Source organism: Lepisosteus platostomus, chromosome 24, assembly GCF_059453375.1.
Source record: "Lepisosteus platostomus isolate fLepPlt1 chromosome 24, fLepPlt1.hap1, whole genome shotgun sequence".
Lineage (NCBI taxonomy): Eukaryota > Metazoa > Chordata > Actinopteri > Semionotiformes > Lepisosteidae > Lepisosteus > Lepisosteus platostomus.
In genome coordinates, this window is record NC_142634.1 from 9840568 (window position 1) to 9867407 (window position 26840).

The 26840-nt window shown below is 37.8% G+C and overlaps 3 protein-coding genes across 6 annotated transcripts; all 3 read left to right on the top strand.

Moving 5' to 3' along the window:
• The first annotated feature begins 4113 nt into the window (after nucleotides 1-4113).
• Nucleotides 4114-8562, top strand: LOC148641588 (chemerin-like receptor 1). Of its 2 annotated transcripts, none has more exons than XM_088618237.1 (2): nucleotides 4114-4255; nucleotides 5020-8562. In XM_088618237.1, the coding sequence occupies exons 1-2, from the start codon at nucleotides 4250-4252 to the stop codon at nucleotides 6028-6030; spliced, it is 1017 nt and encodes a 338-aa protein (XP_088474363.1). In that variant the 5' UTR covers nucleotides 4114-4249; the 3' UTR covers nucleotides 6031-8562. The 2 variants fall into 2 exon arrangements, with proteins under 2 accessions (XP_088474363.1, XP_088474364.1); XM_088618238.1 differs by lacking the exon at nucleotides 4114-4255 and adding an exon at nucleotides 4624-4914.
• Nucleotides 8563-11261: 2699 nt separating this feature from the next.
• On the top strand, nucleotides 11262-15732 carry LOC148641589 (chemerin-like receptor 1). Its single transcript, XM_088617844.1, has 2 exons — nucleotides 11262-11665; nucleotides 13364-15732. Exon 2 carries the CDS (start codon nucleotides 13380-13382, stop codon nucleotides 14442-14444), a length of 1065 nt encoding a protein of 354 aa, XP_088473970.1. The 5' UTR covers nucleotides 11262-11665; nucleotides 13364-13379; the 3' UTR covers nucleotides 14445-15732.
• Nucleotides 15733-19987: 4255 nt separating this feature from the next.
• LOC148641590 (chemerin-like receptor 1) lies at nucleotides 19988-26064 on the top strand. Of its 3 annotated transcripts, XR_015929723.1 has the most exons (3): nucleotides 19989-20750; nucleotides 22815-24053; nucleotides 24092-26064. XR_015929723.1 is itself a non-coding variant. In XM_088617846.1 (2 exons), the coding sequence occupies exon 2, from the start codon at nucleotides 23144-23146 to the stop codon at nucleotides 23900-23902; it is 759 nt and encodes a 252-aa protein (XP_088473972.1). In that variant the 5' UTR covers nucleotides 19988-20750; nucleotides 23134-23143; the 3' UTR covers nucleotides 23903-26064. The 3 variants fall into 3 exon arrangements, 2 of the variants coding, with proteins under 2 accessions (XP_088473972.1, XP_088473971.1); XM_088617846.1 differs by having other exon boundaries at nucleotides 19988-20750; nucleotides 23134-26064; XM_088617845.1 differs by having other exon boundaries at nucleotides 22815-26064.
• The last annotated feature ends 776 nt before the right edge of the window (nucleotides 26065-26840 follow it).

Sequence of the window (26840 nt, forward strand, 5' to 3'; positions counted from 1 at the left end):
AGTTCCCAAAACAAAGCTCTGAATTTTGGGGTTGTGGAATAACCTTCCATGTTATATACTGTCTTGCCAGTCAGTCAGCACTGTCTTAAAACTTATTTATTAGCTTTTGACTCTGTTTAATGTATTGAATTAAATTATGTTTTTCTAATGGTTATGTTCTGGCTTTGTGTTATTATGAAGTGCCTCAGACGTTGTGCAGTTGAAAGATGTTATGTAGAATAAAGACGGTGAGGAAGATTATAAGCATTGTTTTAAGTGCTTGGCTCAGTTAGGTTCTGTTTCTCTTTCTTTGGCTAAAGCTGATATTTCACAGGGAGAATAACATAATTTAATATAGTTTTTGAAGGCCATCTCCTACTACAAAAAACCCTAGTAAACACTGGTTGGCATTATACCCAAGGCATAACAATCAGGATTTTAAGTGCAGTTAGTGTTTCACAAAAATTGAAGACATACAGTATCATACTGTAGCATTGCTATTCAAATCTACAGTACATGTTATGTTTTGCTCACACAAGGCTACTGGCTCAATCTACTGACCCCAGCTTTATGGCTTGCGCAAACCCTGTCATTTATCCCCCTGCAACTCTTTAATGCAGCACAGACCCATAAGAGAGGAAATCAATGTCATCTATACCTTTGAATTCCTATCTCACTTCAGTCATTTAATACTGATACAGAACAGAATCTCTGTGATATTTAAATTTTCAAAAGTTGATAAAATCGTAGGATCTTTAGATGTATCATTTTCTTTTAATCAGCCAATAATACTCAGCAAAGTAAGATGCTGAGTTACCAGAGCTTGGAAGTAAGAATGATAAATAACAGGTTACTTTTTTTAAAAGGCTATTGAGCATTTTAAATTGTTTGCCACAGATTTTTTGCACTAGGGGAATCATCAAAGTATTTTTATTAGCTGTACCTGCTTTGTTTAATGACATCATGGAATCTCACAGTTTTGAGCTTTTGTTTCACATTCAATGGAGAGAACTGCACAGTAGTAGACAGGAAAAGATGTGAGGCATCTAAAAATAACTGTTTATTAAACGAACGATTGCCCTGTCACTGCAAGCACGTTATGCAAACGCCAGCACTACAGAACTCCTCTCCATGGCAACCAGACAACATAAATTGAAGACCTGTTGTGCTAATAGAGTTACTGCTGAAAACCAGAAGTCAGTGTTTGTGCGCTAAACAAACTTTCCCCCATCCCCTTTCCACCAGCAGAGAAGGAGTCTCTTGGTTGGGAGAGCCCTCTTTCATACACCCAGGAATTGTCCCTTTCAGTCAAGTGGCCTTGTAAACACAGTTACAACACAGGGCTTTAGAGAACCACTGTAAAAAAGGACAATTTTCATGTAAAGTAAAAAGGTATTTTCTGAGAATCTTTTATAAAATGCAAATATGCTAGTGTTGAAAAGTTGCTACTTAGAGTCAAACAACCATTAAAAAAGACCTAAATATTTCAAAATGCATATCTCCCTTTGCATACTATATATGCATCCCATTAATTTAGCATCTTTAAAACACAAAGCAGTGGCACATTTTGTATCCAGTTATGGAACATTTAATAAGATAAATCAAATGTGAGCAGCATTTGATAATTAACTGAAGTCTCCACAATGGTTTTGTCATTCACACAAAAAAAGACATTTAGTCATTGTGTGGCATTTGGTTAGTAAAGGAACAAGTAATAGGTTTATTCCATGCTGAAAAAAAAGAAGAAAGAAGACACAACATTTCGGCCGTGAAGCCTACCTTTGCAGCCTACGCATGCTGATGCAGCTACCCACCTGAACTACTTTGGTTAGTAAAGTACACTATAATAAGTAATGGAATGTAGGAACATCTCTTTGACTTTATTAACTAAATAAGTTAAACATTAATAAAAAGAAGCTTATTCCAGGTATGGCATATTTCCACTATTGTGTTTTTCACAAGGTCTGCCTAAATTTGTAGGTCTGGTAACGGGACACAGTGCTGACTGTGTATATTACAATCAAGAAGAAGAATTTCCCCCTCCTTCATATAAAGCAGACAGACCTGCTATGAATAATAATGAAAAAAAAAACTTGTTAAAACTGCTGAATTGCTGAAACACATTACAGTGTGCAGTTTTTTGAAAGAGATTAAAAGGACATGACTTGTTCAAATTTTTTTTTTTTTACTAACTTAAACAATTTTCAACAGTTGCTACATCACCTCTACATCCCAATTAAAAGAACGATTTTGTTTCTAGTCTTTTTATTTCTTTAAAAAATGTAGCCTGCACATCATGAACCTTTAAAATGATTGATACTTTTGGTCACTTCAAACATGTTTTATGCTAGGAGGATTTTTTTTAAAGATATGTTGACAAAAACAAAATTGCACATTGCTAAACTTGGCAAGCCAATGTCTAAGAATGAAATGCAAGTCAATGCCAGGCTGATATTCAGCAATATCATATATAATTTCATAAAAGTCAAGATTTTTTTTTTTGCAGAGTTAGATTAAGTATTTATAAAATAACATCACATCGTGTAAAACAATCACCCAAGGGTTTCAAATCCCAATCATCTAAAGTTTGAGCGCAATTCTAATCAATTGAATATTTCAGACCATGAAACTATACCTCATTGATTTATAGCAATAAATACAAGAATATCTACATACATACATGACTATTTACACTGCATTGGCCTGAAAGGAAACGCTCGTAAATTCCGATCGATCAAAAGTGAGAAAAAAGTTAAATATTTGTCAAAAATGAAATCTGAACATTCTCTTTTGATGGAGGTATTTCTCAATAAACATTTTATTTAGTAAAGTATTTCTTGCAATAAAACCAGTGTAAGACTGTGGGACCTGTTTTTCTTGCAAACCCGTAGCTAGGGTTAGGGTTAGGATTCGACAAAACATACAACGTTTTGGATTGCATGGCTGTGTTTAAGGACAGAAATGAAAGTTAGGAAAAGTGATATTTCAATGTTATCTTCACTTTTTGTTTCTTACTTAAAGTATATAATATTTATATCGATAATCAATTATGATTTCAGAATTCCTTAGTAGTATCTGAGTCCTCCAAGTTATTTTTTTTTTGGGGGGAACAGTGCTGTGTTTAAGCATTGTTTAATCAATATATTTGTATTATCCTTACATTATATATTTTATCTCAACGCACATCTAATTAACCTCATCTAGCAAAATCGTGTGATAATGCTATTTTACTTATAATACTAAGTTGTTTCTAAATAAACCTTTTCTTATCAGGTGTCATTTTACTCTTCCTGTCAGAATGTGACTTGTGAATTTTTGTGGTGAACTCACGATGTGAAGCACAACGGCAGAGTTTTATTACTGCTTCTAAACCAGAGAAAATTTGAAGAATTTGAAGGTCACACACCTTCACACCATCCTATTTAAACAAAATAACTTAATTGTATTATCTCTTTAAGAGTATTTTTGGTCATTTCAAATACACGATTTAAAACAGTCGTTGCCATATTGAATGGGTATTTATTAACAGGAAATGATGATCATTAATGATGACTAAGTTTTTCTTCTTTTGAATAGTCATAACAACAAATCATGACAAAAACAAACTTCCCCTCAATTGGTCAATGAAGGCGAACTGTGTCCTCCAATGGACAACAGAGACTTCTTCGAGGTACATTAAGACGTTTCCAAACATACATAAATATTAATCAAAAATGATTAATCATTTTCTTATTAAAAGGCTGGCTAGAATATTTAAGTAGGCTGACCTATACATTCAATACAATGACATCAAACTGTAGAGCTACTACCACTGCGGGGAGCAGAAATTAGTTTGATTATTACAAACAGGACCTTATGTCATACACTTCTATTTTACAAAAACCTTTATCTCGTGACCCTTTATATTTTGACATTGTGTCTGACTTACATTGTATATGAATAGTATATACAATAGGATTCTTCAATATGTCTATATTTTCATTTTGTATCATTAATTATATTTGAACAACATGGAATAAGGAACCTACCTAAATTGGATACATGAGTATCAAAATTGTGTTCTTAAGTTTTTTTTCATATTAAATGTACTGTAAGGTACATTGCAAGGTTTGTAAGATTCACCTCATTATTTTGACTTCCTTCTTGTAGTACAGGATATCGTCAAACGTCCTATCTGACTTTCACTCCTAACAATTTCAGAGCATTGAAGATTTCACAGACAAAACTGAATTGAAATTCTTTGGTTATACAACTGCACTGAGCATATCGTATGCTGGTAAGTTTATCTGGATTGATATGGATATTTTCATATATTTGTCTTTAATTGTGTTCTTGGCATACTTTATGTAAACTTTAAAATTACAGTTTATATGCATTAAGAGGGAAAGAAAGAAGAAGCAAATGTAAGATCAAGTAAGGGGAGACCAAAATGTTTAGAACAGGGTTCGGTGCCTTTAGTAATATAAATAAAAAAAAACAGTAAAAAGAAAAAAGCCAAAAAGAATGTGATTGATCAAATATTTGTGGTTTATATTTTGTTTATACCAGTAATAACACAGGCATCTCATTTTAAAAAAAAAAGAATATGCTGTCTTTTAAAAAATGGAGAAGCCTTGATATTTAGTATAAATAAATAAGAATATAATAAATAAAAGTATTTCCCAGAAACAAAAAAGAAATACTGATAACAAGCAACCATGATGTCAGGTTCAACTTTCATTATTATTTTTCTTGCACCACAGAAGAGCAAGAAAAAGTGGGGGAATTTGTCCAATTTTTTAAAAAATTTTGTTTGTACAGCTTTTCATTAACTCAAAAGACGTTCCACTAGTGACTTCTTGCAATACTTTGAAGCTTAAGATCTGCAAGTGGCGTGTCACTTAAGGATGCTACCATTTCCAGTTTGAGATATATTGGACAGATACAAACCTAGAGGTAGTGACTTTCCAAATAAGCAACAGTAGTTTATGTAGTTTGTGGTTAATATGTACAAAGCAACAGTGAATTTAGCATTGTAATTTTTTTTTATATTTCTTTTAGATTACAAAAATGGATGACCCTGCAGATTATACTGATGGTTATACTGATGACTATCCCCTACCAGAAATGCCTGGTACAAATATTCCAATTGTAGATTCAGTAGCACCCGAACCCTTGAAAATAATAAATATATTCTTGCACACAATAACCTGCATACTGGGATTGTGCGGCAATGGTTTAGTGATCTGGATTACCGGCTTCAAGATGAAGAGAACAGTCAACACCACTTGGTTCCTCGGCTTGGCCATCGCTGACTTTGTGTTCTGTGTCTTCCTTCCCTTCACCATCGTGAATGTAGCCAGAGACAAGGACTGGCTCTTCGACATTCACATGTGCAGGGCGCTCTCCTTCATCCTGTTGCTCAACATGTATGTCAGCGTCTTCCTCCTGACCGTCATCAGTGTGGACCGCTGTGCGACGGTCGCCTTCCCCGTCTGGTCTCAGAACCACCGAACCGTGAGAGTGGCGTCCTTCGTGGTGCTGGTTGCGTGGGTTTCCTCTACTGTTCTGAGCCTCCCTTCGCTTCTTTTCCGGGATATTCAGCCCCTTCACAAGAAAGTCCTGTGCATATACAACTACAAGACCAGCTTGGGGCTCCCGGCTCATGAAATGGTTGTGTTCATGAGGTTCATTGTCGGTTTCCTTATTCCTTTCATGCTGATAGTTCTCTGCTACAGTATCATCGCCTGGAAGTTAAAGAGCAGGAATCTTGCCAAATCCTCCAGACCTCTTAAAATCATGGTGAGCATTATTGTGGCTTTTTTTATCTGCTGGGTGCCTTTTCATGGGGTACATATCCTCGAGATATATTTTTGCGATGAAAGGCCCGTAACTTGCACGATTCTTGTTTCTGTTGCCTTTAATGTGGCCTCGGCCAACAGTTTTTTAAACCCTATTCTGTATGTTTTCATGGGCTCAGAATTCCAAGGTATACTCAGGCAGTCTATTTTCTTTCGGCTAAAGAAAGCACTGGCTGAGGATTCACAAATCACTGCAAGGAGCTCCATGTAAAAATCTCAGAACAGTGAACCATTGTAAAGGACAAACAGTGTGCAAAGACTGTATCCAGCAATTAAGTAAACTGTCAGTATTTTCTTCAAACGATTTTTACATTTGTATAAATAAAATGATATTCAGTATGGTAAGGTAGCTTGCTAATTACCCTTTATCACAAGATTCTGTTTACTAGTTATACTATCAGGGATTTTCTGTTGTGTACCATATTACCTGATTATAATATAAAAACATATATCTGTTTCTGTTCTCCTATTTTTTATATGTGTCTTCCTTCCTTATACTGTACTTTTGTTGATCTTGGAGAGGTCACCTACAGTATGATGTGACATGGTCTTTGCCTCTCAGGAGTTTGAATACACAATTCAAATCCCTGGGTAAACTTTTCTGTTTCAGGACAAATCATTCTATTCCCTTAAACTGTCTGAATGTGGAATTCCCTCGGTTCTGGTTGGTTTGTTTTGTAGTACTTTTGGAGCAGCAATCCAGAACACAACATTCCAAATTTAGACCAATTTTGCATCATTTTACCAAATTTGCCTTGATTTGATTTTTACCATTCTTAACTACAGTATGTATTTCTCATACAGTATATGACTTTTTCTACTTCAGTGCCACTCGTTTGATATTTAAGAGGTTTGTATCGGGAGCTGTTTCAGCATAGAGAGGCTGCAATGGAAAATTCAATAATTTTCCTTCACACTGGAGAGTGCCAGCAGCCATGTTGCCTTGCAACTGAAAACTGGCAACCCTCTGAAGCTAAGGCCATGAGCCTGGTCAGTACCTGGGTGAGAGAATTATGGTCGCTGCTGGAAGAGGTGTTAGCGGGGCCAGTAGGGGGTGTTTACTCTGCAATCTGTGTGGGTTTGCCCCAGTATAGTGACAGGGACACCATACTGTAAAAAATGTGCCGTCCTTCGGATGAGATGTAAAACTGAGGTCCTGACTCTCTGTGGTCTTAAAAAATCCCAGGGCAATTCTTGAAAAGAGTAGGGGTGTTACCCTGACATCAGGCCAAATTTCCCATTCACGGCCCCCTAATAATCCCCATCTATGAATTGGCTTAATCTGTTCTCCTCCCCACTGATACCTGATGTGTTGTAAGCGTTCTGTTGCATCATCTAGGTGGGGGTACACACTGGTGGTGGTGGTGGAGGTGAGTCCCCACTTTGAGTGGAGTGTCCAGAAAAGTGTCTGTTATATGTTGTAAGTGAAAGATATTTTTATTATTTTATTATTATTATTAGATTAAATGATTAGATGTTCACATTAAATGATAACATTTGTGATATTTTTCCAGGATGAAAACCTTAGATATTTTTGTAGCAAAAATGTTAAAACGTTTTACTAAGACAAAATGTGTACAGATCTGTCCCCATGTTGCTAAACTCACCTATTTTTGTCTGTTACTTATGGATTTATTCTCTAAGAATTTAACTGTTACTTTGCTGATATTAAATAGGGCACACATGTGTAACGGGAGCCGGTCCAGGCGAAGCGTAGTTCAGGACCCTATGCAGTCGGTATAATCCGGAAGTAAGTGGAGAAGGATGACGAGGATCAGGAGGGGTTGACAGACAGACAGGGGGGGTGATGACAGTGATCTGGTGCTCGGGGGGCGTGGCGCAGGCAAACAAGTCCAAGGAGTCCAGGGGGGAAGTCCGGGGCGAAGTCCAAGGTCCAAAAGTGGGTGATCCATCTATGACAAAACACAGGGACAAAAAAAAAAAACGGGACGCGATCCGGTACAGGGACAGGAAATAAAAACAGGATGACGAGACCAGACGTTCCGAGCCCCGGACTCAGATGGTCAGGATGCGGTGATGAAGCCTATGCCGTCGTGTCGCTCCTGGACCCGCTGGTAGGCCGGCTCCCGGACGTCGATCTCCCAGTGCTGAGCCCAGAATAGCGAGAACACCAGGCTTAAATAAGGAGGGGCAGGACTGGGCGCATGTAATGAGGTAATATAGAAGAGCCGGAGCGCCCTTAAGAGGAGGGATTACCATCGTGACACGTGTGATACATGTGATAAACTGCCAGGCTGTGTTCTTATCATATCTTATTATGTATATTAGGATAAATTATATTCTAACAGAAGAAAAAATAAGAACACATGAAATGTGAAGTTAATATCTTGGTCATCACAGAGAAGTTGATTATTATTTTTTGCCTCTCTTACAGAAGCTTGCTCCAAAAAAAATTTTTTTTTGCATTTAAACAAGATACTTTTTGAGTTTTAAATTAGTTAATTCTGGATCCCAAACGTGAGAAGGGGATTACTGAACATAATTACTGTGTATTATATTGCCCTGGATTCTGCAGTGCAAGATCACATCTAGCCTCTAGGTCGATTCTTAATCTCTGTGTACAATAATGTATTTGAAGGAAATCTATTTGTGCCATCTTAGTTACTGTGTTAATTGCAATTAAAATACTTGTAATGGTTATTAAATGTTTGTACTGTGCACACAGTTGATAAAGAGCCATTTATTTTTTTAAATAAATTGTTTGCAAAGCCTGTTTTGATCACTTTCTAGTAACCTCTCATTTTTTGAGTCTGTGTTCTCTATTATTTTATTTCATTCTTTTCCAATATTTATAGCTATGTTTGGAAATACGAATACAATGAGACTATCCCATACAGGATTGCAAGAGGAAGTGGACTTTTTCCCACCTGAAGGTGAAGATCTGTCTGGAGAAAGCCAAACGCTTACGTTTTCTCATCCCTGAACTTTGTTACAGACAGAAACAGGAGTTCGGGTGGAGGTAAAATTCAAATCTTGCACTTGTGCATCCCTGTGCATAAAAGCTCATTGGCCGAACACAGCTCTGCACGCAACACCCTTGTACCCCTCCCTCCACCCCAACATCACCATTGCAGCAGGTCTCCCTGGCTCATTCCTCGTAAGTGAGAAAGGATTGGACCAGGTGATTTCTCATCAACACTGTCATTTCCACAGACAGGTGAGTTAAATACAAAGCTATCCCCTTATTTTCAGCAGCTCATTTCACCATTATTAGAATTTGACCAAACAACTGAAATCCCGTTAAAGGCCAACAGTGCAATTCCTCGGGAATTGTGCTATGTTTCTAGTTCATTTTAGCATTCTAAACTTATAAGCTTTTATTTGTTAATAATTAGGTGTGCAGAATAGGGATAGTGCTCCAGAAATATAACAAGATGTTTGTTTGCTCAAATCTCAGATGGAGGCCTGCTCTTGTAACCTGAAGCAAGATACCTCCCTCAGATAGCTCCACTGCAATCTGTGCTGTCCAAACGAGTATCTTCCAGGTTGTCATTGTAAAAAGGAATTGGCCTGAACTGCCATGGTTCTGGTTACATGTGCCAACATGTTAAATGTGACATGATGAAATGTTACATTGAGATATTTATATGGGACTTCCAATGGCTGTGACTGTCAAATTCATGGAGGCAAGGAGGGGCTAAGAGTGCCATCACTTAATTATTGAACTATTAATTAAATATTTTCCAACTTAGAATACTCAATCGGTACATGCAATGCACAGGAAGTAAAAGAAGTGTGGTAAGCACAAATTCTTTGGGTCATACATCCTTATCAGAGTCAGACATATGTGGACACTGTGGGTGAAAGATATCTTGCTTAGCAACAAACCACAAAAGCACACAAACCCCAGATCAATTTTTCTAAGAAGCAGGATTCCAAATAGGATGGAATGCAAGATACTCTTACAATTAGGATACATTAAACTACGTAATCAAGGGACACTAACTGCTGAAATCAGGGACTTCTCTGAACTGCAGCCCTTGAGAACCGGGGACCAGTTTCATAAGTCAAATTTCCCGTTCGTATTTCACTTGCATGAAGTAGCTGACCAGTGTTATGTCTGGGTGAGCCAAAGCTGGCAGATCTCGGTCTCCTTGGAAACTGTAAGCATTTGCATGAAGGCGCTCGGGGCTGTCTGGACTTAATTGGGCCAATTGTCCCAGCTGTCTTCCCGCTATTAAGGGGAGCTAATCCCATGCTTTGCCACTGATCCAGTGCTCTGTCATTGAGAGACATTCCGACCTGGGTAGTATTCACAGCGTCTCAGAAGGACACCTAGCCTGAATCCAACACGGTCTTCCCACCTGCACCCTGTCACTCTGAGCCGGGCACTGGACTGGCAGCTTGTTTTCCGAACCTCCTGCCCGCAAACCTCGAGGTGGCGCGGCCACCCTGCCTGCCTGGATCTGTCTTGATAGCCGCGCTCGCCTTCTTTCACTGCTTGGTCCTGTCTGCTACCACTCTCCGTCCTGTCCCAGCAACCTCCCTCAGCCTCTGCCTTCTGTCCTGCTCCGACTATCCCCTTCACCACTTGTCTGTCTCCGAGCTGTCACTGGGCTCTAGCAATTGGATTTTCGTCCTGTCAGCAAGACACGGTTTTCTTCATCTGCTTGCTCCATCATATCTCTCAACAAGGCAGAATCCAGATTTAATAATTAAGAGAATGGCTTCACAGGCCCACTGGGTCTGTGAGTGACACTTGTCCTGTTCACTTACCTACTGTATATTAGCGTTAGATACTCTAAAATTAGTGATAAGTAGGGACTGCAAACCTCCTGCAAAGCGTTTTTTTCCAAACATCCCATTATTATATCCAGCTGCTCCCATTGGATTGACTCTATTCTGCTTCCTTTTCCTGTTTCATTATTTTTGTCTCTTGAAATACAATATTTGTACATACAGTATACAAGTGATCGAAAGTCAAGCTAAAAAACTACAGTATACAACCTGTGATCACTATTCATGTTCATTTTTTTAGAGAAACAACATCCAGCATTTCTGAACCTCAGCTAAGAACTGGAAAATTCCATAACATAATGCTTTGTAAAACATAAACTTTCACACAAAAAAACGTGATGTCTTCACACTTTTATGTTTAAAAAACTCTTCTGACAAGCTTCAGCATGTTTAGATAAGTATGCTACAGCCATGCTGTTCCCCCAGAACAGATATTCTGGATCAAAAAAGTCCTAATGTCAACAACAGGGAAAAAATGTGCTCCCTTAATTTTTTTGTTGTTATTTTATAAAGTTTTGTAAGATACTAAGATGCAAATTAATGTGAACAATAATGAGGTCAAGGTATTGTCAACCATTTAACGCCATTTTTTCTTTGCCTTTTTTCTTTGCTGGTATTATCAACATGGAGATTCACTTTCTGTGGATTTCATACTTTCAGTTTCGTTCTGAGCAGAATAATCTAATCGTCCCAATTGTAGGTGGGGAATACTGAGAAAAAGAGAATGCTGTCCACATTCCAGCTCAGTTAAAGCCAAAAACCATGTTTAGATTAGATTAAGTGCTAGTGTAGGATTTAAAGAGAAGGGACAACTTAATTTCTTCAAATTTCATCTGCACGTTGTTTCTTTTTAACATATTTCCTAGTTCAAGAGATTCCGAAAGGATATCTTCATACAATCTGTGATTGCTTTTTTGTGCAATCAGAGCCTTTTTTTCTTTCGAAGGAAAAATCTATACATTTTCTCACGTAGTTTTTTTTTTATCCCAGTGGAAACTGAAGACGGGGCAATTGAGCAATTAAAAAAAAACAGTGCCAACCAGTGTTTAATATAGATTTAAACACAGATTTGTATGTGATTTTGTCAGGTAAGTTAAGACTTTTTTTTTATTAATGGTGAACGCAGCAACAAACAGTTGCAGCAGGATAAAGGAAAAGTTAAGCATTATACTGTGTTTTTTAACGTTTGTGCGCAACACAAAACTTATTTCTTTCAGTCATTTATTTTGTGCAATTCAGCCATCTCTAACACATTTTTATGCTTATTGATTCTTTGATTATAACAAGGCAAATTTAAATTACATTGGTGATGTACTGTGTCACAGACCGCACGCAGGCACAGTTGCATTCCCACGAGCAGCCGATCGCTCACCTTGTTTATTTAAACTTCCACTCGTTCTTGAGGTACTATACGCATCCGGTTAGCGTCTTACTCCGACTTCTAGTTCGTGCCTGTGACCCTCTCAATTTCTGACCCACTGACCTTGCTCTACCGTACGATTTAGTTACGTTCGCCCTGGAATGAAGTTTTAACTCTTAGACTCTGCACGCGGTCTTTTCCCCTACCTTTCCCCTCGGAATACGTGATAGTAAGCAATTTGCGTAATAGCCCTTTGTTGCCAAGATGTGAGAAAGCTGCAAAAGATGATTGTTAAAAAAATGACATGAGCCATTCTGATACATTGCACCCTTTTAACAAAAGATGAATGTCTCTGCCGTTTGCGAATCCTGGTAATTTAGGTTAACTTTTACCAGCTGTTTTGCATCTATTGATTTTAAGATCACTTTATTGGTCATACTGTATACACTTCCTTGTATTAGGAATTTGTTTTTGTTTTTTTGCATACTCCAACTTGCTCTCCATGAGATGCACAGACAGGGAGAGAAGCTTGGGGTCAGAGTGCAGGATCAGCCATTTATATGGTGCCCTTGGAGCAGTTGGGGTTAAGGGCCTTGCTCAGGGGCCCAATGGAGTAGGATTTCTCTGCCGGCTGCAGGATTTGAACCTGCAACCTTCTAGCCACAGGTGCAGATCCTTAACCACAGAGCCACCGCTCTGCACGATTTTTGGATTATATAAGTCCATTGAAGTGGGTAGCACCGTAGAGCCTTGCAGCACTGGGGCCCTGGGTTCAATTCCAGACCTGGGGTGCTGTGTTCCAACTGATGTCTGTCTGGAATTAAGCACAGCACCCTACAGAGTATAATAGTAGCAATGCCTGTGATACAATGCAGTTACTATTTCTGTCTCTGGCTGATACATCATTAATACTTGCTGTGACAGTGGCAAGAGAGCAACAGTTTTTCAACAAGTTAAGAGCAGAGCTGAAGAGAGCATTTCTCATCAACAGAATGTTTAAAGTAAAACCTTTCTAAAACAAATGGTTAACTGCAAAAAACAGATGTTCAATCTCATTATTTAATAGCCCTAAGTGGTAAAATGGCCCAGTTACCACTTACTGTAGGACAAAAGCTAGAAGACTGCAGTTGGACAGTAGGAAGACATACAATATTTGCCAATCGCAGTGAAAACAAGAAGGCATACAGTATGCAGTGTGTATGTCCTCATAGAATATTTAATTTAAATACTTAATATTTTGTCCTACAGATCTCTGTCCCTGTCACCATACTGGGGCCTTGGGCATTAGAATGTTTTAATGTGTACCACATTTGTACATGAGTATTTGTAGATGATAGTTTTCATTTTTATGTATTTTTTTTTCATGTGCCCTGTTTTCTGAGGTGTTTTATAGCTTGTACTATGTCTGATTTATGTTTTTACACAGACAAAGGAAATTGTCTATGATGACTTTACCACCATTTTCTTACGACTATGATTATGTCGCCAATGACAGTGAAACAAACAATAATCCATTCATTGACAACAGTCTTCCAGGAGAACTTAATGTAACGGAGAAGAAGGTACCTCTGAAGTATATGTACGCAGTCTTATACTCCACGGTCTTCCTGCTAGGAGTGTCTCTGAACATCTTAGTCATCTGTATGACATGCAAGATGAAGAAAACAACCAGTACCATCTGGTTCCTTGGCTTGGCTGTCACAGACTTCATATTCTGCCTCTTTTTGCCCTTTGCCATCATCTATGCACTATACGACTTCAATTGGGTCTTTGGGCTCATCATGTGCAAGCTGAATTCCTACGTCATGTTCATCAGCATGTTCTCCACTGCCTTGATTCTGACCTTGCTCAGCATTGACCGGTGCTTCTCAGCCATAGCTGATGGCTGTGTTCGAAAATGCTGCACAGCTCTGACAGCCACCAATATGGTCTGGGCCACGTGGTTTGCCTCTGCAATATTAAGCACTCCATCGCTGGTGCTACGTGACATTGCCAATAAATCTGGGAAAACAGTCTGTTATGACAACTATGGGTCTGGATTCTTGAACATCAACACCGTGGAAGGTGAAATTAGAGTTAAAACTGTTATTGCCACCAGATTTATTTTTGGTATAGTACTTCCTTTATTTATTATTTGTTTTGGCTCCTGTTTGGTATCATTTCTGAAGAACAGCTATAGGTTCAAGTCCTCCCGAACTTATCGAATTGTCCGTGTGATGATCTTCCTGTACTTCTTGTGCTGGGCACCCTATCACGTGTTCATGCTCATGGCTCTCAATGCTCCAACGTACATGCACAAAATATTTGCTTACGGGTTGCCCATTACTACAGTGCTGGCAGTAGCAAACAGCTGCATCAATCCTATCGTCTACATCTTCATGGGCGGCGACCTCAAGATGTCTTGGATGGAGGATGCGTTTCTCACAGGGGTGCAGGATAGCGGAGAAGGAAAAAGTGCAGAAGAAATGAAACCCTTAAAGAAAAATGACACTGAGGCACAGAAGTGATTCTGACTGATCCTTTTTACATTGCTAACTTGCGTTCAGCATATTACAGATTCACATGAATTCATCCTAAATATTTTCTAATATATAAAGGAGAGTGTTACTGGAGAAATCTAAATATTTCACCTTCTTTTTCAATTACTACAAGTCAGCCGGTAATTTTAAGATATAGAATTAAAGGTGAATTTTAGGTTTTCTTGTTGGTTTTCTTCAGAAGCTTTGCTTATAAAACAACCAGCAAGAAACTTTTTTGACAGGTAATGTAGTAATAGATTTAAAAATGAGGATGTTTTTTTCTCTGATTATCACTAAAAAGAAATGGCAAGCCGTGAATGTAGAATTGTAGTAAAGCTGGAGAAAATTTTGAAAACAATGTATGTTTTGTATGACTAATGTAATAACTGAGGCAGTGCTAGACTATTTTCTAATCATCATTAATATGCATGTACTGTAATTAATCATGTAATCAATTTCAATCACATGGAACAAAATCTTTAAAAACATAAAATCGAAAACTCAAAACAAATTCTTAAGTATACTATATAAAGTGTTTCAGTATATAGTCAATCACATCTCAATCTAATCAAATCGAACTGAATTGTTGCTGTGTAATTAATGGGTTTGAAATCTGCTGCATGTATTTCTACAAAAGTTGTGTATACAAGAATAATGTGCGTTCTCACAAATAACAGTAAGACTTAGGCAGAGCTTGTCCATTTCCACTAAACTGTTAATCACAAATGTATGTTACTGTATGTGCTTTTAATAACATCCTTTTTATCGAATGGAAAATGAATCTATCAACTAAAAGATGAATCACAGAAATTCTGGAATAAAAGAATTATTAAATGCTAGACCACAAGCAACCAAAACAACCTTTAGCATTCAAATATCAGCTTTTTTCTGATTATTGTTTTTCTCTGAAAAACCCGAAAAGTCACGCACCAAAATCATCATTCCAATTTGATTAACAGATTTGAATGGATTTATATAGTACTCACAAAGAGATTTACACTTGTGGCCTTCTGGTCTAAAAGGGTAAAAAAAGAAGCAAATTGTACCCACTTATGTGTTTTTAATAATTCTAACAATGATTTAAAAAAACTGAATGGTGGGCTCTATATTTTCAAAGTGATACAATCATTTTCCTTTAAGTGAGTAATAAAGGGAACAATTATTTGTACTGTGATTGCAACATTGTAATAAAATATATCACATTTTTATTTCTTTGTTTACTATTAAATACCATATTTTGTTTACATTTTCTCTAATAAAATTTGGGTCCTATGAACTTCAATGTCTTTGTTGTTGAATGATAGCTGCCTTTAAATTCTTAGCAATATTTAACTAAATGTATAAATATTTTTAAAATACATTTTAAAAAGAAAATAAATTTAAAGGGACCAGATTATGGGGAGTAGTTACTAAGCAGAGCTGAGTCTCTTCCAAATCTTACCCAAACAACAGGGGTAAAAAAACATCAATTTTCTAACCACTTATTCCAATTAAGGGTTGTGGGGGAGTCAGAGCCTATCCTAGCAAGCAAAGGGCACAAGGCAGGATACACCCTGGATCAGACACCAGGGCCAGTTTTCCCAGAGAAAACCCAGGAGTCAACAATGCGAACAACTGCACCACCATGCCAACTAAGTAAAAAGATGCACAACATAAAAATATACTGATGGAAAAAAGAAACGCAACACCTCCTCCTCCACACTCTGGCCCTTCCATCTGCGTGGGACAGGCTGAAGAGTGATTCATCCGTGAAGTGGACCTGATGCCACTGCTGACGAGTCCATCGCAGCCTCTGTCTGGCCCAAGCCAGTCGTGTGTGACGTCTAGGAGGTGTAAGCAGAGGGCCTCTGACAGGTTGCCTTGCTCTAAGGCCAGCAGCATTAAGCCTCACTGTCCTGTCACTGATGTGGGCATTGTGTCTTCCGGCAGTTTCAGCAGCAGTACAGGTGGCAAATCTGAAATGATCTCTTGGATGGACCAGTCTGATGCGTTGGTCCTGCTCTGGTGTGGTCACTCGAGGGCAACCGCATCTTGGATGGTCATCTGTCCTGCCGGTCTGCTGAAACTTTCTCTGCAGTCTGGACACAGTGGAGTGGCTTACTCCGTAGTGTCTGGCAACGCTGGCACATGACATGCCTGCCTGCAGCATGCCAATGGCCCTCTCCCTTGCTTCTGGTGACATTCGAGGCATTATGGAAAGCACAGAAAACTGAGTGGCCTTTTTCTTGCAAAGACCTCAGCTTTGAATTAAGGCCTTTTTAAAGGTGACCTGATCAGGCATTGTTCCACCTGGACCTCATTGGGTAAAAGTGCACCTAACGAGCTTTCGTGTGATTGGCAAGTTGCAATGCCTCAAAGCACAAGCTGTATTGCTGGTCAGAGGGCTTGAAACAAATTGAAAACTTTTTGTGAAAGTACACAAGCTATAAATATAGTATTCTATTTCCAGAAAATGTTGCGTTTTTTTCCCATCAGTATAGTAGAGTAGAGTATATAGAGACATGTTGTATTTAACTTTGTTTGCTGACGATGACGTCAGACTTCAGTATGAAGATGTGAAGGGTTAATAATAATAATAATTGCTTACACTTATATAGCGCTTTTCTGGACACTCCACTCAAAGCGCTTTACAGGTAATGGGGTCTCCCCTCCACCACCACCAATGTGCAGCATCCACCTGGATGATGTGACGGCAGCCATAGTGCGCCAGAACGCTCACCACACATCAGCTATTAGTGGGGAGGAGAGCAGAGAGTAATGAAGCCAATTCATAGATGGGGATTATTAGGAGGCCATGATTGGTTAAGGCCAATGGGAAATTTGGCCAGGACGCCGGGGTTACACCCCTACTCTTTTCGAGAAACGCCCTGGGATTTTTAATGACCACAGAGAGTCAGGACCTCGGTTTTACGTCTCATCCGAAGGACGGCACCTGTTTACAGTATAGTGTCCCCATCACTATACTGGGGCATTAGGACCCACGTGGACCACAGGGTGAGCGCCCCCTGCTGGCCCCACTAACACCTCTTCCAGCAGCAACCTTAGTTTTTCCCAGGAGGTCTCCCATCCAGGTACTGACCAGGCTCACACCTGCTTAGCTTCAGTGGGTTGCCAGTTGTGAGTTGCAGGGTGATATGGCTGCTGGATAAGCATGTGAACCCGACATGAAGATACTGGCGAAATTCCAGGAATACCAGGAAATGGCTGTTTGTGATACCGGTTGTGACTTCTACTAGTGACAAGAAAAGATTTAGGATACCTAAAAAGGACAACTTGGCATTTGAATTTTGTGATAAAACATTGTACAAAAACTGCAGAGAACAATGTTTCAGAGCTAGACCTTGACAGACCTTGATTGTTGTCTGGGCATCTCCTGACTGAAGAGTCATGGGTTCAAATACTAGGTGGGACGCTACTGTTGTGCCCCTGAGCAAGGTACTGTACCTGACTCACCCTGCTCCAGTAAATCCCAGCTGTATCCCAAATCCCCAATATATAATGTTGATGACAACAGTAGTATTTTGTTCGCAGAACGTAATGTTGTCCTGAGTGCATTTCTAACACTGCATGGGAAGGTTAGCTTGTTCTTTAATTTTGTGTGAACTACCTTAAAGTTGTCAAAAAATGTTATTTTTAGGAATGAACAGATGGGTTACAGTTGCACTTTGTGAGTCAAGAACTACCAAAGAAGGAAGTTCCCAGAACATTCTCTGTTTATGCTGAAATGTGGCCATATTACTGTCTTGGATGTCTGAGTGAATTGTGAAGGGAACTATCTTAGCGGAGCTACAGGATGGATTGACAACATTTTCAGATATTTTATCAGAACATTTTTTAAATAATAAAAGTTTTTATATGTCAACAGCTGCCATCCTACTGCATAAGAATAGAGTTTTTCACTACATCCAATGTACAGAGTACAAGATGTATTCAAATGATAATACAGTACTTATATGGTGCACTTGAAAACACTGGTATATTCTCTCCTGATTCTCTTGGTAATACTGTATGTTTGAATAACCTCCTAACACATAGGAGAACTACATATAATAAGTATGTAGTTCACCATTGTATGTATTGTGACATTTAACAAATTATTTGACAAAAGTATTTTGTCACATTTTGCACCAAACATTCCTATTTTATTATTGCCTTCATGTAAGTATCAATATGGAAACTCAATGTCATTGTACTCGAAAAATTAAAGAATTCTTCCACCCCATAGCAACTAGGCAATTCAGACTTGAGAAGTGATTAATTATGATTCCTTTAATGGTATCTGTTACCCGTTGTCCCTGTGGATTGTTCTATGTAGGCAAAACGGCAAGGGAACTTGAAAATGTAAAGATCGGACCATTCCTGAACCATATCATTTTTTATAAAGAGATCTGTATAGTACTGATCTCTTTTTCTATTTGAAATTGTGACACAAAATAAAAGGCGAAGAGGTATTGATATCTTTCTTAAATCTTGAGAAACATATGGGATTTAACTGGATTTACTGGAACCTTGATGCCTCTGGGTTTCAGTTTTAAATTAGATTTTATTACAGCATCTGTTTTTAACAACTGATCCTTGTGTATTATGCTTCTTTAGATTTATTTAAAATAAGTAAATACGTTTTCCATCTTATAGTTATCTTTTCGCTTACACCAATTGATTTATCTGTATCCTGTCTGGGGTGATTCAATTGTGTAAATGTTTACTAATAAACAGTTGCTATAGCAATTTTGTTAATTAATTATGAGCTTTTTATTAAAATATATTAATATTTATAATTATGATATCTAATATTTTTGTGCTCGTTTTATTGTACAGTGCCCAATTGAATTTTTGATAGATTGATAATTAATAGTTCTTTGTCACAAGTCTGTCATCTGAATGACTGATCCCTTTTTTTAAAAAACACCCGCTTCTCCTGTCTGATGAAGGTTGGACACATCGGTTGAAATCATAGATGTTTTTTACACAATCTGTTTTGATTTAAACAACGTTTGGAAATCTAAAGAGAGTGTGGCCCTCGGTCTCCTCTGTGACTATTCTGTTTTTAAAAGCTCCTCAACTGTATTGTTGTTGATTTAATGCCTTCATGGGTTTTTTTTGCTGCCCATATTAAGAAATAAAGCTTTCATACTCGTAATATATGTCATTAGATTCGCAAAATTACATACAGCATTTAAAAGAAAGGCAATTACAAAGCAATATATCTCGTCCAAGAGATTGGGACAATTCTGTTTTTTTTAATTTACAGCTTTACAAAATTCATTATCCACCACCTCCTAATTGTGCTGTCAGCAGAATGACAGCAGCAGCAAAGAATTGCTCCAGCTTGTCTCACAGATGGCAACAGTTTTACAGGATAAACTAATGTGAAACCGAAGAAGCTATCAGTAAAGTGCTGAAATGTGCTGGCATAACTCTGAATAATTTATTAATAATAATGTATTTATTAATAATAACAGGTTTATGCATTCGCCATGTTGCAACTTGAAGGTAACAATTGGTAAATTCTTTTTTTCTTCTTTACCTGAAATGTATAGTATACTGTATAGTTCAATTACTTATCTCTCTGTCCTCATATGTGTCACGCCTTTTGTAGCCAGAGGGCGCTCCTTCTCTGTCCTGTCCCTTGTTTCTGGTGCTTTCCTGTCCTTCCGGTGTCTCTCTCTCTGGGGCTATATATTTCTCGCTCAGCATTCTGTCATTTGGATGTCCTGAGACCCGCCTAGCACCAGGTCGCCCCACGTCCTCTGCCTGAGGGCATTGGTTATAAAACCTAAACCTAAGAGTTTAGGTTTTAAACCTAAACTCTTTGCACTAATGAGCCCGGGCTAATTAGTGCTATATATTTAAAAAGTAAATTAAAGCTATGTGTTCAGAATACACGTCACCTGCACAGCATCTTCAATTTTTGTAACTTTCTTTTCTTACATGGCTTTAAATTAAAAAAAAAAGTTTTGGAGCATTGGAGTTATCTTTCTAGGCGTTATTCCCTAATATGCCAATGGCCTAATTAAGCCACATTTAACTTAAGTGGTGATACTAGCTTAACAGCTATGACACCCAAGCAACACTGGAGGGAGTAAAGAACACAGCACCCAGAATGAGGTCTTGGTTTTGGAGAAGTCAAACAATAGGTGGAGATTGTGTCTTAAAGTTTTTGACCAAAGACGATGCTTACACGGAAGTATGGTTTTGGTCATATTCTGTACACTAGTGCAATGTTGCCTGTGATCAGTCAGATGAGACTGGAGACTTGAGCATTTGCCTTTTGCTGTCAATTACAATCTTAAGGTAAGTTTTAACTTCTTACCTTTCTCTTTGTATCATCCCACTCTCCCTTCAGAAATGTAAATGTATGAAATCTAAACATATTTATGTCCATACAAAATGGATCAAATTCTGGAAAAATAGATATAAGCTTGTTTATAGGACAGTTTCATGAAATTGTAATATTATAAAAAGGTGATTCATTTTCGCTATTATTTATGACATGACAGCACTTTTATGATGTGACAGTCTAACTAGAAATAAGACAAATGAATAAAATTAGATAAATGCTAATTGCAAATCTAGTATTTTTCATATTACATCTTACAAATTCCTTTGAAATGGTGATCCATTCTGAATTGACATTTAAAATCAGTTTAATCTCCAAGTGTGGCGATGTTTATTTACATGTACATCGCCACACTTGGAGTGAGTCCATAAAACCTGGCAATTATTATAATGGAAGAAGTTTGGTGAAATATCTGGCTTGGGATCCTGAAGGGAATTTCTTTCACATGAAAACAAAAACCTTTCATGTCTTTCAGCAGCATTGTTGTATTTTAAAATTGATATTTTTCATTAAACATAAACGTGAGCAAGAAATAAATTGTTTACACCAAATTATTTTCAAAAGCCTATTGAAACATTTTATTAATTTCTGGGCATTCATGTTTTCCTATACACTTTAAAAATATACATATAACATGATTGTTGAGAATGTAATTTAAAATTTCAGAAAATAAGTTTCATTCAGTTCACATACTGTACATCCAGATTTTTTAATTAATCAAACAGTATATATTCGGCTGATGTGTTTACGATGTCTTACATTTGCACCCATTTATACAGTTGAGTACAAGATTTTAGCAGAACAATTCTGATGAAGTACCTTACTCATGGATAAAACCGCAGTGTCTCATCTGGGGATTGATTCGAATTTAATTTAATTTCTTTAGTAATAAATCTAGAGCACTTCTCCATGGTGCTACTTTGCTGTTGTAGAAGTAGAATCAGAATAGAATATAAAGCATTTTACATTGGAAAGATGAAAGGAAAAGCCTTTGCCCTCCACCGCAATCATATTTAAAACTTTTTTGATGCAGTGATTGAAATATCTTTTCCGTCTTGGCCATACCAACCAGAATTCGTCTATAGTATTTCTGATATGTAAAATGTCAAGCAGCTGAATAACATGAAGAATCTTTCCTAAAGTTCAATTACAATACTACTGCGTGTATTGTAGGAGCTTGTGAATCCCTGTGAAAGGATGCAGACAACATGGTCATTGTAATCATGGTCTTCTTTATGGTTTCCTCAATGTAAATGGCAGATCCCTCTCTGCAGCAAACGCAGTAAAAAAAAGAACAAGCACAATGCCCTTCAGGTGACTAGAGGGGACATGTACAGTATATGCGTCCTGCTGCAAATAGAGCAGAGAAGATCAAAGATCTCTCCAAGCCCAGAGCTGCCCATTTTATCTCTGCTGACACAGGCTTTCAAAGACTCCAAAACCAGAAACACGTTAGAAGCCAAATTTATCCGTAAGCTTGGTTCAGTCATTTTCCAAGCACTCAGTGACCAACATTTCTCTTTCTACACTCTCCATTTATTTAAATATTGACTCCTTCCCCACATTTCCTGGAATTCATGGGCCAGATTTCCATTTCTTTAGACCCCTTTTCACCTCCCTTACCTGTTCTCACTCCCTTCTTCGGCCTTTCCTACCCCACTCCTCGGCTTCAGATGTTTTCTCTCTTCCTCTCTCCCCTACGCACCCAAATAGGCTCCACAGCAGAAATGTTGTGTTTTTCTACTTACAGTACTTTTCAACATGTGATCGGGGATCCATAACCATCTACAGTAGCTATATACTGTATTATGCACATAATGGACACATTATTCACACTTTTAGGATATTTTATCTTTAATTTTGGCAATATTGAGCTGACTGGTGTATGTAATGCATGTGTAGTGCACGCACGTGCCCTGTAATGGACTTGCAAAGGGAGTTGTCCAGGGTTTGGCATTCAATGCTCTTACCATTAGAACTCATTATGCGTTTTTTGTTTCATTGTCTTGTTTTCACAGAGAAAGAAGAAAAATTGTATTTTATTCTTGCAAGAATGGACCAATCCTATGACTATGACTACAATATTTCTAGTAGTGATAAGAGTTCTTATCATAACAGCACAGAAAAGACTTACTCAAAACCATATACTATGCAACAACCATCTGTAATGAATATCATGATCATTGTGATAAATTCCATAATTTTCATCCTGGGAGTGATTGGAAATGGTATAGTGATCTGTATAACTGGTTTCAAGATGAAGAGGACCATTAACACCACTTGGTTCCTCAGCTTGGCAGTCTCTGATTTCTTATTCTGTGTTTTTCTTCCGTTCAGTATTGTACAAATGGCCAGTGACCAACATTGGCACTTTGGAAAGTTTATGTGCAAGTTCACCTCCTTCATAATGTTCCTGAACATGTTCAGCAGCATCTTCCTCCTGGTCATCATCAGCATTGACCGAAGTGTGTCAGTTTTCTACCCAGTATGGTCCCAAAATTACCGCACCACACGATTTGCTACTGTAGTGGTCCTCATTGCCTGGATTATCTCTGCTTTATTGAGCACACCCTCACTGATCTTCCGAGACACTGCAGTCAGATCTGAGAAGACTCATTGTTTTAACAAATATGGCTCTGGTATGTCTAAAAAAAATCTTCATGGAGTGGTTGCTTTAACAAGATTCATTTTTGGATTTGTCATTCCTTTTATTGTCATAGCCTTCTGCTACTCCATTATCATTATAAAACTGAAGAAAAACCGAATGGCAAAATCCTTGAAACCATTCAAGATCATGACTGCCATCATAGTGACTTTCTTTCTCTGCTGGTTACCCTATCACATTTTTATCATCCTGGAGATAAACCACTATAATTACAGCCCTGATATTTTCCTGAAGTGGATGAGTATGGCAGTTTCCCTTGCCTTTGCTAACAGCTGCCTCAATCCTATCCTTTATGTGTTCATGGGCAAAGACTTCAAGGAGAAGTTCAGGGTCTCCTTTCTGTCGAAAATCGAAAATGCTCTGAGTGAAGATGCGCGCACCACAACCAGACGGATTTCAAGGACAAGTTCAGCATTTGAAAAAGGTTCAACGCTTGTTTAAGACATGTGACTAACCTAAGAGTTGTAGCTCCTGCAGTACCTGTGAAACAGTGGGAGATCATTAATATATATGAAATAATAATTACGATAAAAAAGTAACATGGGCATGTTGTACACATTATGCATTCATGGCTTTTGTTTAAAATGGAAATGTTAACAAAATGCAGGATTTTACTGACATGATACTAAGCTATTGGTTCTCAGACAACAGTCACATCAGAAAGAATCACTCTGCTTCAAGGGCTCAATAAGTATTGGAAATTATACTAATCTGTAAATGGTAAACATAAGTGTTCAAACAGTATACAGGAAATCTCACATGATAAGAGCAGAGATACCAAAGCTTTCACAAAGGGTGGTAAACCCTACTGAAAACAGCAAAACTTCACATTTCAACCAATGATATGGGGGAGGGAGGGGAGGTGTGAAACTGGAACACAAAAAGTTAGTGTTGGACAGTTAAACATTAGAACTCTCTAAAATGTTCCCAGAGTACATATTCTGCATGAAAGGTGAGGATCTTGTGAATGACAATACAAGTACAGGTGTTCATGTTTCTTCTAGAAAAGTAAGACACACATCAGCACAAAATAGTCTCGATGGGTGGAAGAATTCAGAAATCTCGTCTGAGAAGAAAAAGTAAAACATAAGAATGTATTCAAATGACATCTGCACGAAAACTAAAGGGGATGTTCAGTGAAATATCTTCAGCATGTTTCTTCCTCATAAAAGTATTGTAACGCATACTGCCATCAGGGTGTGTAAGAGCCGGCTTACCAGAGCAGGTGATGTCGCCGCCCTTCCCTGTGATAGCAGGACTACAGCTACTGGGCTGTGGAGAGATCTTTCTTTAGCTCACCGGGCTGGGTCCCTGTTGAGTGACGCGGGAGTCCCGGGTTCGAGCCCTCAACGGTGGGGGGCCGACCTAATGCGGCAAGGGCGCCCGCCTGAACCCCCGTTGCGTTATAGTATTATAACATTTTTTGACCTGCAATATCATTTATCACATCTAAAGAAAGGCTCCAAAGACAAAAAATTGTGTTTTGTCTTGCATCTTTTACTTTTACTTTTACATTTAAAGATATGTACAAAAAACAGCCAAGACATATATTTCAGTATTGGCTTTTGTGGAGTTACTTTCCATGTTTGTGTTCATATTCCTGAGGTACGTCTGTAGTGTTATGGTATTGATTGAAGACTATCATGAATGAGGTTTTCCGTCTTCTGATAATGTAGATATCAGTATGTCAAGGACTACAGTAGTTCTATACCAGTGATAATTACCCTTGTATATGCAGCCATAGTTTTTTTTTGTTCTACCCCCACCTCCTAATGACTTACAGTACTACTGTTTCCAGGACTTCGGTCTTACCTTTGAACAATACAGGACTGTGGAACTCCAGGACCAATATACTGTAATACTGCAGTGCAATATCAAAGGTCATCTGTATTGCAAAATTGAATTCTCAAAAACAAAGATTAAATGAGAAGTGAAAACAGCTGTAGTTGCCTAATTAATATATATGGACCTATAATGCATTATGTTAAAAAGGCTCAATTATTCAATGTGTTTATGCTTAAGTCAATACTGTGAAGTAATGAGTGTACATTCATGGTTAATATTTTAAGTTCTTTGGTTTTATAAAGCACTTTAAACACGCTAATATAATAGATGTTAATGTTAATAAATCTTAAGTTACAGAACCAGTATGTTATTGGAACTGTGTGCAATTTTATTTACTTTTAACAAGTATGTTGTGCTGTAACAATGATGTTTTTGTGAGTTTAATGAATAAGATATGACCTATGTAATATTTTCATACATTAAAAGTATGTCGTTGTAATCATTTTTGTTCTCTGGACTGCTTATCATCTTATATAATAGTTTCATAATATTATATTATTATCATACTGTAACACCCTGCGATAATTAGCTTAATGGCGTTCCGTAAAGGAGTAATGTTGATACAAATTACAATAGGTTAAACATTTCTTCTGCCCAGTGGAATACCAGAAGCTTGTTGATTTAACACACATTTTCTGTAAACAAAACCTGTACTGGTTCATTGACATATTATCTGGTTTTCTTGGTGGTTCATGAGACAGTAAATATGATGAAGTGCTGTCATATTTGTTTGTGCAGAATAAATGAGCTTTTTGGAATGTGTCAGATTCTTCTCAAATAAACATCGCTTCGGCAACTATCTATTTAATCTAAACTAAACTATCTGTGCAGGCACTCCTATTACGCCAGTGACTCTTGTCACAAGTCTGAAGATTAATTTCCTCTAAACCTTGAAAGTCCTCTGAAATTCTTTAAAAACTTAATTTAGTTAAAACAATGCAGCACGTGCATCCCAACATTATTGCTTCACTCTGACTTCCTAAATAATCATATGATTACCATTTAGTTATCTTTTCCGAAAGCATGACAGCTGTGAGATACATTGTGCAATGATTATGACGCCAGTGTATGTTTGCAAAATCTATGCACTGCGACAAATAAGTCAGACAGTTTTACAGTATCTCTCAAGATTGTTCGCCCATTCTACAGGTGTATTATCAAGATTGTGGGTGCTGCCTGGGCTCAAATCCCAGCACAGACTGCCTTCCTCTTTGTTGTTAGATATTGCAAGCACAGTATCAAGAGGCAACTTAAACTGTAAAATTTAAATTAAAACTGAACTAAATTTAAAAGTTAAAATCTAAAATTCAAGATGAAACAGGTTCAGTCATAGTGCTATGATGTTATTTCATTATTAAAAATATTGATCTGTGTTACGGTATCACCACACATCGGAAAATGTGAGCTCTTTCTGTCCTCTGTGTACCCTTCAAAGTAGGTCAGGCTGGGCCAACAGGAACGTCAGTGAGTGAGTCTGCAGGACTTGATCAGTCTGAAGACATGCAGTCAAGTTAAATGTCAAATGTGAGTTTTG

Coding starts and splice junctions, on each gene's coding strand:
- LOC148641590 (XM_088617845.1), top strand. CDS start 22,850: ATGGACCAATCCTATGACTATGACTACAATATTTCTAGTAGTGATAAG.
- LOC148641589 (XM_088617844.1), top strand. CDS start 13,380: ATGATGACTTTACCACCATTTTCTTACGACTATGATTATGTCGCCAAT.